Genomic DNA, 16776 nt, shown 5'->3' on the forward strand with positions numbered 1-16776 from the left:
CCTGTAAATGCCTTTCTCTAATTCTACCACTAGTGACCACTTCCAGGCAGATGACAATGCTTTGGCTGCACAGTTTCCTTCTTGAATTATGCAAGACAAGAATTTAGACTGGAGAATAGCATTTGCCAGCTGTTTTTCTTTGGGGATGAATACTGGCTCAGCAACTAGTTGAGTAAGTGAACTATTAGTATGTCGTTAGCAGTCATTAGAGAACTGTTCACCATTTGACTAGTCTTAAATGCCACATTATTAATAGCAAATTTTACATAAGGTACTGTATAATCCTGGGCCATATAAAAAACAAATCATACAGGTAATGTACAGGAAAAAATAAAATATGCAGACAAGCAGGAAATCATGTAGACTGTATTTCAAAAGATGTTTCTAAATGGATAAAATCAAGTTCTTTCAGGTTCTGTGAGGCAGTTGGGACTTAGAGACACCACAATTTAGTATTTTCTATTTCATATTTGTTGTCTCCTATTCAAATATACTTTTTTTTCTGGTTGTTTTCCTCCACTAAGAAAAAACATGTAAGATTTTAAACTCAAGATGAAAGTTCTCAGTAACAGAATGAGCCCACACTGCTCCTTCACTAGCTATAGATCATCTGCAGTTAAAACAACAAAGCCTTGTCCTAAAGCCTAATGCAGCCTGATAACAATAGGGTGAAGTGAGAAGGAGCCACAGAACTGAGCAGCCCATCCAGGCTGGAGTTACTTGGATACAGCTCATGGTTTTTGCCTGAGGTATGTGATTCGCTAAATTGCATTGTAAAGGAGTATCTCTGTCTTTCTTTATATGTATGCTACCTTGCACAGGCTTGCAACATGAAAGCAATATAAACAGACCTATCAGCAGGAGCTCCTCAGTCACCTCACACCTCTTATCTAAAAAATGTGGGTGTTAAAAAAAAGTTTATGTAATGGTAAATGCAAACATGTTATGTCATCTTCATAAAAAAAATTGGTAGCTTGCCCTTATTACTCTGAGTCCCATAAATTCTCACATGGCACAAAATGCCAAAGCATCAGGAAGAGTTTTATATAAGGCAGCTTTCTTATCTAAAAGCCCCTTTTCTAGTTAAAACCTTTAATAATTGTACAAGACAAAACTTTGCAAAGTCCCTTAAGACCTAGCCCAAACAATATATAGGTGTTGTCTTTATTGAAGGCTGCAGTTGTATTTACTGTAATAAGAAACAATTAAGGAAAAGCCAGTGACAGTCTGGACAATGGAGTAAATAAATTTGCTCTTGATTACTGAAGACTGAAAATTGGTCTGCCATCTTCTGAATTTACAGAAAATGTTCCTGCTTAACACCTGCTGTTTGTTGCTTTCAGTAGGGCAGAATTTGTACCATGACTGGAGGAGTGCTGATTTACAAAAAAGATAGCAGAGGCTTCCTATGTAATCCTCAGTTTGACTTCAATACCTAATTTCCAGCTTTTGCTGAGTACTAGTGAGCAGAGTCAACTTAATATACTTTTCTCCAGGCTTTTTACAGCTTAACTATTTCTAGTTGCCATCAATAAGCTATTCACTACAAGTTTGCTTATGGTGGGAGGGTGACACAGCTCTATTTATTTCAGCCAAACAGCACACTCAGGCAATTGGATTCAGTCTTTTTTTAATAAATTAATGTCATTCAAAATACAGTGCCAGAACATGATGCAGCTGAACATGCTAGTAAGGTTTGTCATGAAGCACCTGTATTCATGTTAGGTTGGCGGCACCCCGCTACTGCTAGTGGTTCCTGGGATTAATGCCAGAGCAGCACTAGGCATCTGCTCTCCTGCACACACAGCACAGGATATTCCTGAAGTTTGCTTCCCCCCAAAATAAAAAACCTGACAGCTAAGGGTATCTATACACAATCACACTACAGTAATGCTTGTTATTAAATTAACAGAAAATAAAGACCTGGTTAATCCACACTAAAACTTTGTTTTACATTGGAAAAATACATCAGCAGCAGGAAGTAATATACATGAGCCAATGTTACTGTAATACAGAAGGTGGAGGCATTTACTGATTAAAGCCTCACCTAGACCCGCACTATGAGGGCTAGCAATTCCTATTGCAAGCCCAGCAACTTAAGTCCACACCTGGTAATCTACCAGCTGCTTGGAAGACCTGTATTCTAAACAGACAGGTATAAGTTAGTGAAAATAGAATACATGCACCTCATCATACAGCTTGACTGAACCTGCAGTCATTTTGCCCAGCATGTTACCATACAATGGAAGATCTACCCTTCCTACCACCGGTAGATCCATGGGATTTGTTTCTTTTTCTTTTAATGGCATTACTATACCAACATAGATATTAGTATTTAGTAAGTGCAGCACAGTCCTTTAATTAGGCCACACTGACAATTATATAACTATCACTTAAGTTGAATATCCAGAAGTAGTTCAAATGTAACTGGAAGATACTTTTAAAAGAGTTGTGACATCATCCTAGAAACAGTAACTACTTTTTTTTCTGAAGCTAATTTTCCTGATCTGAGACTTGATAGAACTAGAATTAATTCTTTAGACAAGTCAGATGCTCAAGCTCATGATAATACATATATTTTTCTCAATTATCTGATAATAGTATTTGAGATTATGAAAGCATATCTGCTCATTTCACTAATTCATACTGAATGGCAGCAAGTGTTAGGTAGGGCATAAAAATACAACTCATGAAAGACAGCTTCTGTCCCAACACCTGTTCTTTCACAGCCATTTATTTCTTATTACTTTATTACTGAGCACAGTCTCAGTTATGCAGTCTAATTTGCGAGCTATACAGGTGGTAAAGTAACCATCTCCCCATCCAGCTCAAATTCATCGGTTCCATCTGGTGAGAAGAGATACGTTGGAGGTTTCCATGGGGACTCTTCGAGGCAAGATGGATACAGCTTTCCTACAGTGCACCGGAAGTCTTTCCCTAAGTCCCACAGCACACGTTCTGATATGTGCTGCCTCAGGAACCAGCGGTCGAGTTCCAGGTCATACTGATAGGTGGCATACTTGGCTCTCTCGTTCATGTGGGTCTCCCGTATAAAGACACATAAGGAATTGGAGATCACAACAGCCCTGACGCATGGGTCAGAATAGCGCTTGGCAGGGATGTTAGCTGCCATCCTCCATTCATTTTTATTCACATCATAGATCTCCACTGTTACAGAAGACCCATCCACAGTACTGCTGGGTAGCCTTATTCCAGAACTGCTGGCAATATGCAGTCCTCCGATATAGAATATCTTATCACCAAAAGCAGCAGCTGAGGCGAAACATCTGCTTGTTTGTCGCATTGCCATCTCCACCCAGGCGTCTGAGCGGGGGAAGTAGCAGTACATCAAGTTGTGCGCCATGACATAGATGCAGTTATGAACTGCCACAGCTGTGCTCCACTGCCACGCGCAGGGCAGGGGGCTGACCATGGTCCACTCATCCTTCTCAGTGTCGTACCTCTCCACAGTCCTCCTGTTGAGCTCACCGCCGACGCTGTCCCCACCAATTGCATAAATGTATCCTTCACAGCACACTAGAGATGGCTTGATGCGCACAAAGAGCATTGGTGTCTTGGGGAACCAAGTGTTCTGCTGCGCATCAAACCAGTAAAAGCAATTCACAGTTCTGAAGGCAGCCTGGAGTTTGCTGCTTTTACTGTGATTGGTTTTTGTGTTCTTCAGAGGAACTTGCCCACCTGCTATATAGATGTCATTATCAGGAGTTACCAGCGTCCCAACCTTATGCAAGTCAGCGGGAGGGTTGCAGAGTTTGTAAACTTTCTCTGCCTGTGGGCTGTAACAGACAGAAGAGTAAAGACTACCAGGGTTTTCAGCAGCAGCTTCAATGAATATCATCATCTCCTCTTTTGTCATGCCAAGTCTGGGCTTGAAAAATTTGGGCATAGATTTGTACAGTCCTTGCACCACCACTGATTTATCATTAGGTGGCAAGCCTTGAAACCAGGCTCTCTGTGTTACTTCTGAAAGTGCATCAATCCGGATTTGGCTAAGAACAGATGACAAATACTGCGAGCGTGATTCTGTGTTGTACTCCAGCCATAACATAGCAGCCTCACGCACTGTCTCCTCCTTTTCCACATTTAAATTGTCGCTGCTTAAAATATCTATCAGTAGATCATGTGACAGTTGCATGAAAGCTTCCTGGTGGTACACAGCTGTGAACTTGTGCTCCACCATTCTTTTAGCACTCTGTTTTAACTCTTCACAGCTGAAGAGATCAGCAAAACTTAATAGACGCACACAATTTTCAGCATTAATTTTTTTGATTAAATATTCTCTACATCGTTGTAACACATCATCTACCTGTAATGCAAAGAAACACATATTATTTGATTGTATTACACATACAATCTATGCTTTCATGTAGCACCAACACATAAAGTACTTGCATCTGGCATTGAACAAAACAGTTCAGGCATGGAATACTATACAAACACAAAAATACAGCAATGACTCACTCAACTGCTTCATACAGATCAAGTACACAGTGTGATTACGTCTGCTGGCAAAACTAATTTTCTAAATGTTAGAAGTGTACTGTTTTACTTCCAGCCTTCCAAAGGGACTGTCATACAAGGAGGGATGGCTACATGAAGCAAATTTGGCAAGCATATGCTGTCTATACTGGGTGAATGGAATAAGTGTTTTGAAATTACTAGAGGAAAAAACTTCTAACAAGATAAAGAATAAAGCAGTTCCAAGATTAGAAGCTGTTATTTCCTCCTCTAAACATTCCTACCTGTAAGAAGCAGGCAGTTTCATAGAGCTGCTCTACTGTGCTGTCACTTATTGCTAGGTTACCCGTGTACGCATAAGTGATGATGATCTGCAGAGTGGCTGCATCCACATTCCTCAGGTGTACGTGTGTCTGTTTGCTCTCGCTCAGCCCGCTCATGAACATTGCTCTGAGGAGAAACACACATAGTGAGACAAAGATCAGCAGTGAGTAAAGTAATCTTAAACAGTCCCCTGTAAGCCTTTGGTGATTATTCTCTTAAAGGTGAACAGTCCTTTTGCAGGCCTGTTTACAGGTGTTTAGGATTTACCTTCGGCTAACATCTACTATTTAAGATAAAACATTTGGATGGAACATTAAAAGAGCAACATCAGTGACTTCTGCAGAAATACTTTATTTTCATGCAAACTCATCTGTGTTAATCAGCAGATAGCTCTAATGACTTTGGAGTTTCAATGATGCAATTAAAGTATTTTCTGTGATAGGTGGTAAGAAGGGAGAAATATCCTCCAGAAAATACTCTTGAAACATACACAGCTGGATTTTAGATTCTAAAACAAAAGAAGGAGATTTATGTAAAGGACTGACCTAAGTCATATCAAAAAGGATGCTCCTCTGGGAGGAGAAGAAATGGAGCAAGGACTAGCACTCTGTGAATTATTTCTTATATACCATTTATCATCACATGCAGTAAACTTCAAATTTGCAGGCAAAAATAAATAACAGAAAAACCTATCAGATCTAGTCTGAGAAAAAAAGAAGAGTATTTCCATTACATCTTCCAGAAAAAGACTAGAAAGGCAATTTAAAATATGGTTATTGTTTCCTTCATGTTTCACACACCTCTTGCCCATTTTGGTATTTTAATTGTAACACAGTTAAGAACTAACTGCAATCTGGTACTATAAGCAACGTACTTGTCAATTTTCTTAAAATGGGGGCCATTGGTTTCAAGAGGTTTATATTGATTCCGGTTTGGTATTTATGGTTGTGCTAAAAAATTCAGTTTAGGGCTCTTTATATTTATTTGGGTGGAGTTTTTTTTCTTTTTTCTTTTTTTTTTTTCATTTGTTTGTTTGTTTTTTTCCTTCTTCTTCTTTAGGAAACCAGGCATGAGAGAAGTTAGAAGGGATAGTAGGTGTACCTTTTAGTCCTGCCTCTGGCTGCAGAGGTGAAGGGAGCATGGAGATACTTTCTGGAATGGCTTTGCTTAGGGAGTGTATCTGATACAAAGACACAGTATCCCATCCCCAAATTCTCTGTGTTCTAGCTCCTTAACTCAGGGCAACTTGCATTTTAGGAGGGATCACTGACTGACTTATCAACTTGCTGTGCTGCTACTTAAAGGTAAACAAGAAGGTACAAGAGGGTACAGAGACTCCTCAGAGAGGAACAGGGAGCTGTTGGAGGCTCTGGCTTTTGCTCACACACTGCTGAGCAGCCTGTGCTGGAGCAGGGCTGCACATCATTCAGACACAAAGATGGAAGGTAAGCTGGCTGCAATCACACACAATGGCTGGATCACACAGAAAGATGCTTTGCTTTTCTTCCTCCTCCTTCAGGGCTATCAATTTTTCATAATAAAGCTAAATTTAGGAAGCTGAGCATCTTTTTGTAAACCAAAGTAAAGAAGAAAAACAGAACATGACAAAACCACAAGTTTGATACTTCTTTTAACCACTGCCAAAACCTCATTCCATAAATAATAAACACATACGAATAAGAGATTTGACTGCACATTCTGATGCAGCACACTGGGTGGACTCATGTCAGCTTTCCAACCTTGTGATTAACCACCCACATTAAATCTGGCTACATTTCCAGTGGCTGTTATTTCACAAATTGTTGGAACTATGTAATCTGCACAGGACCAATGGTAATTATCTAGTGATCACACTTGTTAAAAATTGGACCAGATACACCTGAGATGAAAATATAAACAGAAAACCCAACAGGGACAAAAAACATCCCTGAAATAAAAAGCGAAAGTAATAAATTAATCCTTCCACAGTTTTCTACAAGAAAGGAGACAAAGTACAGAAAACATCTTGGATGTGTTCTGTATAGTGAGCCTGTCTCAGGAAAAGTGAATTTGTAAACTTTCCTGTGATTAATCAGGAAAGGAAAGTTACAATCCTCCACAATGCATCAGTAAGGTAAAATGTGTGGATGTCACCCAGACTAGTTTCAGGCTTCAAAATTCCTTCCAGACAGGCAGATTAATTATGCTATGTTGACAACAAAGAATGATTAATCACTGCAGAAAACTCATGGTGCCTCATCATCCAGATCTTTCTATGAAGGCATTTACAAAAAGTGGTAGCACTCAATGTATCTTATTAATAAAAATTTTTTAAAAGACCAAAAATGAGACATATGTAAAACAAGAAAACAAGAGCTACTGAACTAAAAATTTCAACAGTAACATGGAGGGGACTATGGAAAAAAAAAAAAAAAAAAAAAGAATCACAGAAAAACTCCACTTCCATTGCCACAACACTCAAGCAAAGGAAGAGTTTCCGGCTTTGCTCAGCAGAGAAAACCAGATGGTTCAGAAAAGAAAGCCATGAACTTGCACAGCAATCCCTACTTTTAGCATATGCTTCCACTAAAAAACTACAGTTAAACATGACAATGGAATTCCTTCAGCCAAGTCTCAATAATCCTTTGTTATGCTACCTTGGGAAATAAAAACAGATTAAGTATTTTTAAAGATTAAGTGTGCAGAATAAGAAATTTTCTAATTATTCAGCTCCCTAAAGAAAATAAGCCATCACAAGTGTGATTTTTTTTTTTCCCCCACACTCATTGTAAAAACTACAATAAATATCTAGAATAAATCCCAGGATGCTAGAAATTTTATTTTGCTCTGTGTTGGAAAGTAAGGATATTTAGGTTTTGTACTTAAGTTACTGATCTTTAAGTCTCTGTAATTGTCTAATACTAATAATTGTCAATCAATTAGTATTACACTCAAAACCAGGTATCACAGACTTTATAGCATTCGAGTACTTACCTGAAATATGAGCTGCATGTTGCAAGAACCATCTTATGGCAGGGAAATTCAGTGCCCTCAACAATCAACACTATGTCAGTTAGCAATTGCTGTTCATAAAATAATTTTAACTGCTCCAGCAAGGATACAGCATACTCTGTATTTATCTGCCTCTCGTCCTGGGTAGACATGACTGTATTCCATTAATATTTCCAGGACCAGAGAGAAAAGTCAAAATCTCTTCATCAAAGAAAGGTCAGCTGAATGTTTCTGAAGTAGCCAGGAAAGAAATGGCAGGAAGTCTGTAGCCTTCAGAAGTGATACTGATAAAAAGGGCAGTGCTATCTTGAACTGCTGAATCAATGTTTGAGACTTTGACCTCCTATTAGGTCATCATGCTTTGACTTGATGTTCCAATCTGTTCAGAGACTTTCAAGAGTGTCTGCAGAACTCTTGTTGGGATCTATGACGCAGCAAATGAATGAACAAAAGTGAAGTCTGAGGTAGATTTTGTGGTAACATCTCGTGATCAGTGGCTGCACTTGACTGACTGAAAGCAGGAAAATAAAATTAATTTACACATTAGCACATTTTGAGAAACTTCTCATAGCTACCCCTTAGAAGTAATTGTCTAATAAATATTTCTAAATTAGTACTTTATTACTTGCAATAAAACCCTTCTAAGAAAAAAAATTAAATAACAAAGGTATCAAAGAGAAATTAAAAGCAGAGGAGTTTGTACATTAATCGTCATATGACCTAGACTTACAAATTTAAATTATTTTCTCAACACAGCTCCTATGGCTGGAGAGTTAAAACAAGGTTCAGTAAGACTTCATTCCTTTTCAAAGAAATACCCAATTTCCCACCGAGTACACCTGTGAATTTCAGTCAACCATTGATAAGACACCCACTTTTTTTCCACATTTCTACATTAAACAGCAGGTTTTTCTGCTTCTTTGTTTTTGTCTACTTAAAACTTATCAATACCAGGCCACTAAAAATATAAATGCAGTAATTTTAATATTCTATCGCTTTCCAACTAAACTCTCAACATCATATTAGCCTGTTTATTTAACCTTTGGCATTCTAGTAGAGATGAAGCAGAACTAGCACTAAGGATTAACTCGCCCCCCCCCAGGAAAAAAAAAACCTAAAAGTCTATATTTTAAGTGCATATTAAATTCATCTGCTCCATGCAGAAGGGCTTCACCTACTAATATTTCATATTCCCTTGTTTTTCTTTTTGAGTAATTTCCATACAGCCAGCTTCATTGCTTCAGATGGGAGAAAAGAAAAACAAAATAAAATATCAGGAGCAAAGGGATGCTGGAATAGCAGGGCTGAAAACACCTACACTGGCTACCAAGGTCTATTATCTTGTTTGGTCATTTCTCCTCTTAAAAATGGGGTCGGGTCTTATTCCATCTTCAACGTGAACAAAAAAACCCAATTAACAACAGGATAGTTTTGACAGTAAAATTACCATCATAATGGGCACCAGAGTACCACAGCTATCAAATGCTTCCAGATTTATTTTATCTTGCAACATTCTTCTGCATTCCAAATTTTAGGAATAACTAGGACATGTTTGTATTGTGTCTAAGATATCGCTATCTATTCATGATGAGCAGAGAACGAAGAAACAACTTCTGTGAAATGACATTCCTTAAATTCCACACAAAATCACAAGCTTTAGTGTAAGACAAAGGCTGTAGAAATACCTGCCAACCACACCAAAGATCTACTATTTCAACACAGCCCTGCCTGTAACACAATTCAGAGACAACTGTCTTTCACCATTCACTCACTTGAAACAGATATGCTTAATTAATGCCATTTTAATTACTACTAATTTAGTGTCCTTGATCTTTTTCAATGATAAATATACACAAATGGGAATCTCAAACTCTTACTTTTCCCTAGTTGTTTAAGTGGAAAACAGTCCAACTAGTCAAACCCAATGCTCACTGTTGAGATGAAGGCAATTAATTAAGGAAAACACAAAAGGCTTTGATACGTGGGGGAAGGAGTAGATACTACTGTGTGCTACAATAACAGATACTAGCATAAGTCTTGATTGAAGACCTTCAAGTTTCAGGTAACCTCTGAAGTCACTAAACCATAAATACATCACGGATATAGAAATACTGCTCCATCTAAAGCGATGACCTTCTGCCTCAGGTCACAGCTTCTTTACACCAAGACAATGTGCATCCCGTCTCTGCACCACTGCCCACCTTCCCGGTACTCTGGGAACAGCTCACCATGCAACCCAATCCACTGACAGATTTTGCACTAAACTTTAAATGGCTACAAAGACACATAGACTTCCTAAGTGTGTTAGATCGACAGAAATAAATAGTTTGTGGCTTTGCTGGTATCCCAAGTCTCTCTACAGCATTGTTTTTCCGGGCTTAGGAGTAAAGTTTCAAGAACAATACAAGCCAATGGATTAAGCTCTGTTTGGGCAGAGTTTTAGCTTTAGAACTCATTGATAAGCTTTAGCAAAAGATTGATACCATGCTCATTGATACCATAACTTCCTTTTCTGATGTAATTGTAAAGAATGTATATATTTATTCAGAAACAGGGGGGAAAAAAAGGGAAGAAAACTAATATGCACTGGTTCAGCCATTAGGTACCAGAACAAGTCAAAGATGCCATGGGGAAATTGATATACACCTGCTAGTAAAATTAAAGACATTTTTGGCAGCTAGTTGCTGACAGCCAATAACTGAAAAAGCAGACCTGTTCAGCAGAAGATGAGTTGAAATTGATATTAATTATTATAAATAAGTGGAACATTTGAGTGCGACCCTCAATAGCAGAAAAGACTGAGGAGATGACAGGAATCCTGCAGAACATTTATGTGATGTGAATCACCTTTGAACTGTATATTTACAAAGCTGGAGTCTTTGGTTTACAGAAATCCATCTGTTGTGTACTCCAGGGAAGTGCACATGGTAGGAACACGCTACATACATGATTCTTGTTTTTCACATCCATAGTGTGCTTTGCTGCCAACAATAACCATTTGCTAAAGAACAAAGTTTTATATTTGTCACCAAGTCAGGTCTCACATCCCATTCCCTTGTAATGGAAATAAACACATTGAGGATCTCTGAATTTTTGGTCCAAAATGGCCATAATTTATATTGTCATTTCCCAAGAGAATCGAATCTGTTCAAAACATTAGGATAAGTGGTAGGAATGTCCTTTAGTGCCTAGAAAATCATGCAAGATTACCTCTCTCTCTCTCACGCCTCTTTGGAAAGTTCAAGACAATTTTAAAGGAGATACTGCCCTCACTTTAGAGGCCAAAAAACAAGCATTGAAATAAAAAGCAGCTTGTCCAAAGTCATCAACTTCCAAAGGAGGAAAGCAAGAGGCTTAGCTTTTCCCAGTCCCAACCCAACATCTCTCTCATTGTGCTATGCCTGGTTTACCTGCAGTCATTGGATCTGAGATAAACAAAAAGCTGCGGACTTGAGAAAATGTCTACAGATGCACTACTGTCTGCTGTAGTCCCAATAACAATGCAGCAGTGGACATTTCTCATTTACAGATGAAAAGATCTATGGCTGAAGTCATCTTAATATCCTGAACTGAAATTCTCATAGAATAAAAATAATCCCTGAATACAAGTTCTAGGAATGAGACTTTCCCCTTCAATGGCATCACTGGAGTGGCCATTTTGTTCTGGGTCGTTTCCTGGAAGTCAGCTATCCAAAACAGGACTGGCAGGTAGCTGTTGGAAGGCCACAGAGTGCTAAGGCTGCAAATGAAACCAAGTAATCACTGGGTGATACAAACTACTTCCTTATCAAGCTGGAGAGCAACATTAAGTAACACGCTGATAAGAGGGTTTGTTTTCAAGTAATTATTCAGTTTTGCTTAAGTAATTTTAATGAAGTGGCTTCTTAACACTTGTGCATGTACTTCAAATCTGAATGAGACCATTTAAAAAATTAGTCTTCAAATGTTAATGACTTATGGGATAGGCTATTAATTGCCTTTCTTGAATCTGTTTATTTTCTGAGGTCAGGGAAAGATTGATAGAGATATATACTAGTGTTAGCACTATACTTCAATGTGTAACATGGAATAGGTATACTGACTATTTCCATTTTGGTAGGGAAACATATAAGATACATAGGTATAACATTCTCCAACTGGACTTAGTTAAAAAATTCATTTATTCCCCCTCCAAATTATAAGAGGGGCAAAAGATATACAGGCATCTTTTGTTTTGCGTTTTTTTTTATTTTTAGAGATTCTGATACTCAGAAAAGTCCTTCTGAAAATCCCACTAATTAGCCTGTCAGATTAGATGCCTAACTTCCCATAAAATGGTGGAAAACATGTAAAAGATCTATGAAAGTGTCACAGGTTCCCATCTGCATCTTCAGCCATCTAAATACCTCTTGAATTCTAACTTCACTAACTCAAATTCACACTTTAAAAATCGCAGTTCATCTTCCATACGTCTGGAAAAAAAAAATTTAAAACCTTCAACAACCCAAACTTACCTACCTGGACATTTAATTTAATTAATCTACTTTTAACTGATAATTAAAAAAAAAAAAAAGCCCAAAAAAGCACCAACAAAAACCCCTTTAAATACTACATTTGTACACTTTTAATCAAATTCCTATTTCCATCCAAGGGCAGCTTCATATAAATCACAAGTAGAAACACATCTAAAGAAGTGAGTCATTCAGTATTTTTAACATAATAAAAGGTCAGAATTTAGACCTGAACAGCCATAAGCCAAACTACACAAGCCTTGGTGTGCATGGAGATAGCAATCCTCGCAGCTAGCAACACAGAACACAGCTCAGGCACTTTAATATTTGGTTACTATGAGGGATATTCTGAGTTACAAACCAACCAGCTTCAGAAGTAACATACCAGCTAATAGCAAGGAGGAATGTGAGTACTAAAACTGATTAGAATCAATTATGTAAATCGACACACCTAGCCAATAGATCTCAAAGATAGGAAAGAAAGAAGAAAAAGGAATTGGAAGCTCTAGATTCTTGAGTAATGTATCAGATTTGCATCCTTGGCAGTGAGAAAGAAATAGGTAATTGATTAAGCAGTTCCAGACTTGGACATTTTCCTCTCTTCCAAAGCCATCAAAGGTGTCTTTGATAGCACAGTAGTCCAGAAAACTGAGGACATCAAGGAGATTCAAATAAGGCAACAATGTGAAATTTCACTAAAAGCAAGGAAAGGCTTAGTCCTACAATGTTATCTTTAAAATTACTATTCACCTGGAAGCTACTACTATTTTCCATACATATTATGCTTTGGAGGCGAGTTACAACTTTGAGGTGAGTTTTCTGAAAGTACACAGAAATTAGAGACTAGAAGTGTCAGACTCCATGTTAACAACATGTTTGGTCCCAATGCACTCCTGTTTTTCTGCTCCTGAAGGAAGTTATACACTAAAGGAAATACCTGCTCATAAAGAAAATTAGCATTTATGACATGATAAACCAACACCTTAAATTAGCAATTGGACTTCTACACTGAGCACAGGTATTTTCCATTCCCAAGGGTGTTTCTGTTTTGTGGAAGACTTGACCTGTTTTGAAAAATTAACCTTTGAAAAAAAAGTGAGCCATGGAGGTGTCCAGTAGTATCCAGCCATATATCCAGTATATACAATTTTTTTCTCTGAACTATAGTACGTTAATGAAGCTAGTCTGTTTTGTGTAAAAACTTCAATTCCAGTTTAAAAGTACATGTCGTTTTCTCAAATATTCACTATATGACACTTAACTATAAATTCAAGCATTTCTACATTAAGAAATCAATTAGTCGTTAATGTAACTTACTTAATGGTAAGTTAGTTTCTGAAAGGTTAAGTCCTATAATAGATATCATACTCATGCATATAAAATTTAATCTCAAAGCACAACAGTCACTAAGCTAAGAAAGAGAAATTTTAGGGTTTGCACCAGTTCTGCTCTGTTTCATAATCACATGACCAAAACAAAAGAGCCTGCTTCAGCAAAGAAAAAAAAACAACAATCATCTGTCTAAAATGTAGTAAAAAATATTAAATAAGCAACAACATCTTTTCTTCCTCTTTGGTCTGTTCCTGAAAAATGCTACTTCCACATCTTTGAGTACAAAGATCCCTTTCTATTCGACACACAAAAACCATTAGGAAAAAGGTGTGACACCTATACTCAAATTGTGAGACTACTTGATATATACAGCAGAGTACATTAAATACTAAAAATTACCTATTCCTCCAGATACATTTCTGAGAAACTGAACTATACTCAGTGTGCATCTTAATAATTTCTTAAATACATAATCTGAACAAAATTCATGTAGCTATAGCCCTTGGTGAGCTCACAACAGCATACAGCCTTTGAGGCCCATTATGATCACAAAGCACATGTACATGATGTAGAAAAGCCAAGCTGGGGCTTTGCAAACCTCTAAAAATGCACACTCTAAGTATAGCACAAATCCATTTCTAAATCATAATTAAAGTTATTTCAAAAGCAGTAGGTATTTAATGGTAAATGCTGGAAAAATTGTAGGCATGCAGATACTAACATCAAAGCTATATACTAAGTGTTTATTTAGTCCAGAAAAGCTTAGTAAGAATTATGAGACTCTTTAAAGCCACGTATGAGCACTGAAGCCCACCCTTGGTCACTGCAGGTATGCACAACTAGATGGATCCGTAGAGAACGCAGGGGCAGCTACAAGGAACGGCAGTGCCACTACTACACTGCTCTTCTCCTCCAAGACTTCACAGTGTGTGTCTCTCCGAGCGCTGCCAACACGAACACCGGTTCCAGGCATCCCCACCTGCTTAGCCCAAGGGGTTGATCCCCCACTCCCCAGCACAGCACCGCGGTCGCAGCCCCTCCCGCTTGCGGCGATGCTGGACTAGGGGCGAGAAAACACATTTCTTCCCTCTCCCCGATGCTCAGGTACGCCGTCCCATTCCTCCACCGCCTTAACCCCCTTTCCTGCTCCTCGAGCGACGCGGCACTCCGGGCTTAGGAATGATCCCGATAGCCTCTCCTCCTCCCGGGAGCCGGCCCTGCCTGAGGGCGCGGAGACGGCCCCCGCCGCCACCTCCGGCGGTGCCCGGCGGGCCCGGGGCCGCGGTCGCCGGGCGGGAGCAGCCGCGGCGGGAGGAGGCGGGCGGGAGCCGCGCCCGCCCGGGCGGGGGGAGCGGCTGCTGCAGAGCCCCCGCCGGCCCCCCCGGGACCTAGGCCGCCTCGGGGCGGCCGCTCTCCCCACGGGGACCCGAAAGGGCCCGGCGACCGCGGCGCGGCGGGACGCGAGTGCGGGAGCGCCGCCACCAGCGCCATCCTTCGCCCACCCCTCCGTTCCGGACACACCTCCGACGGCGCTTCCTCTCGTGCCTGGCCGTCCCGACCGCGGGCGGGAGCGGGAAGCGGTGGGAGAGGAGGAGAATGCGGCGGCGGATCCGTTCTCTCTCCCAGGCTGCGGAGGCGGCGTCGGCCCTCGGGCGCGCAGGCGCTGCTACTGTTACCGCCACCCCTCCCCACCTCTTCCTCCCCCGTCTCCTCACCCGCCCGCCGTTACGGAGCGCCGCGCCCGCCCCGTGTGCGCATGTGAGGCGCGAGGGGGCGGCCGGGCCCGCCTCCCGTTTCCTGTCCCTTCTCCCGCCGCGAGCGCCCCCTGCCCGTGCGCCCCGGAAGCGGCGCCTCCCTCGGGATGGAGCGGGGCCCCCAGCGCCCTCTGCTGGGAGGAGCGGCCCACAGAGTCACAGAATCCATCGGCTTGGGAAAGGCCTCCGTGATCATCGAGCGAGATCTGTGACTGGACGCCACGCTGTCAACCGCACCCTGGCACTGAGCGGCACATCCAGTCTTCTCTTAAACACCTTCCCGGGACGGTGACTCCACCACCTCCCTGGGTAGCCCATTCCAATGCCTAATCACTCCTCCTGTGAAGAAATTCCTCCTAACGTCCAACCTAAACTTCCCCTGGTGAAACTTGATGCCGTTTCCTCTCATCCTATCACTGGTAGCCGGGAGGAAGAGACCGACCCCCGCCTGCCGGCAATCTCCGTTCGAGGACCTGTAGAGAGCGATGAAGTCCGCCCTGAACCTCCCTGTCTGCAGGCTAACACCACCAGCTCCTCACAGGACTTGCTGCAACATGGAGGCCTGTGGGCTTCAGGGTTAACACCCAGCTGGGTCCTCTCCCTCTGGGACTTGCCTTTGATCCTTCAGCCGTCCCGGAATCCTGGAATGTCCTTTGGCCAAAAGGGGTTTGCTGCCCTAAAAGCAAAGTTCACCTGATGTTTGTGGGGACTGGAGCTTGCTTCGTGATGAAAGGAATTAACAGGGTCACAGAAGGCTGAAGGGGGAGGTATGAGGGAAAAGGAAGGAAAGGAAAATCCTGAGAACATACACCTTTTAAAAAGCCATCCAGTGTTATTTATTTTCTTTATTTCTCTTTGGGTCCATCCGCCAAGAGAAAGACTGAATTTCACTTCAAAGAGGTGAAAGTATGATGGATGCAGAGCAGAGCTGGGGATTTAAAACATACCAGACAAGTCACAGAGTCACAGAATGTTAAGATTTAGAAGGGACCTTAAAGACCATTGAATTCCAACCTCTCTGCCACAGGTGTGGACAACTCCCACTAAGTCAGGTTGCTCAAAGCCCCATCTAACTTGACCTAGAACACTTCCAGGTACAGGGCATCCAACAAACTCCTTGGGCAGCCTGTTCCAGTGCCTCACCACCCTCACAGCGGAGAATTTCTTACTAATATCTAGCCTAAATTCCCCATCTCACCTTGTACCCATTGCTCATTGTCTTGTCACTACAAGTCATATGAAGTGCAAGAGCTGCTGTCAGTGAGAAGGACAAGTTTTGGCTGGGAAAGTCTGCAAGGACCCTTCCCAAACATTTTATAGTTTGTGTTTTGGTACAAAGGATGTGTTTAATCTGAACATTATAAAAAGAAAAAACACATAAATTTTGTGAACTTCCCCACACAGGA

The 16776-nt window shown here is 40.8% G+C and overlaps 1 protein-coding gene across 4 annotated transcripts; it reads right to left on the bottom strand.

Annotated features, from left to right (window-relative positions):
• Positions 1-1613: 1613 nt before the first annotated feature.
• Positions 1614-15272, bottom strand: KBTBD2 (kelch repeat and BTB domain containing 2). Of its 4 annotated transcripts, none has more exons than XM_062509636.1 (4): positions 15138-15272; positions 7777-8305; positions 4764-4929; positions 1614-4327 (listed from the first exon to the last, which is right to left on the bottom strand). In XM_062509636.1, exons 2-4 carry the CDS (start codon positions 7944-7946, stop codon positions 2792-2794), a joined length of 1872 nt encoding a protein of 623 aa, XP_062365620.1. In that variant the 5' UTR covers positions 7947-8305; positions 15138-15272; the 3' UTR covers positions 1614-2791. The 4 variants fall into 4 exon arrangements, with proteins under 4 accessions (XP_062365620.1, XP_062365646.1, XP_062365639.1 ...); XM_062509662.1 differs by lacking the exon at positions 15138-15272 and adding an exon at positions 14596-14794; XM_062509655.1 differs by lacking the exon at positions 15138-15272 and adding an exon at positions 14431-14588.
• Between the last annotated feature and the right edge of the window lie 1504 nt (positions 15273-16776).

This window comes from Cinclus cinclus, chromosome 1, assembly GCF_963662255.1.
Source record: "Cinclus cinclus chromosome 1, bCinCin1.1, whole genome shotgun sequence".
Classification (NCBI taxonomy): domain Eukaryota; kingdom Metazoa; phylum Chordata; class Aves; order Passeriformes; family Cinclidae; genus Cinclus; species Cinclus cinclus.

What these genes read in the sequence shown, in the direction of transcription:
- KBTBD2 (XM_062509636.1), bottom strand. Translation starts at nt 7,946, where the DNA reads ATGTCTACCCAGGACGAGAGGCAGATAAATACAGAGTATGCTGTATCC. An exon ending in ACATGCAGCTCATATTTCAG is followed by an intron (nt 4,930 to 7,776) that starts GTAAGTACTCGA and finishes GTTTCTCCTCAG; the next exon opens with AGCAATGTTCATGAGCGGGC. An exon ending in AAACTGCCTGCTTCTTACAG is followed by an intron (nt 4,328 to 4,763) that starts GTAGGAATGTTT and finishes TTTGCATTACAG; the next exon opens with GTAGATGATGTGTTACAACG.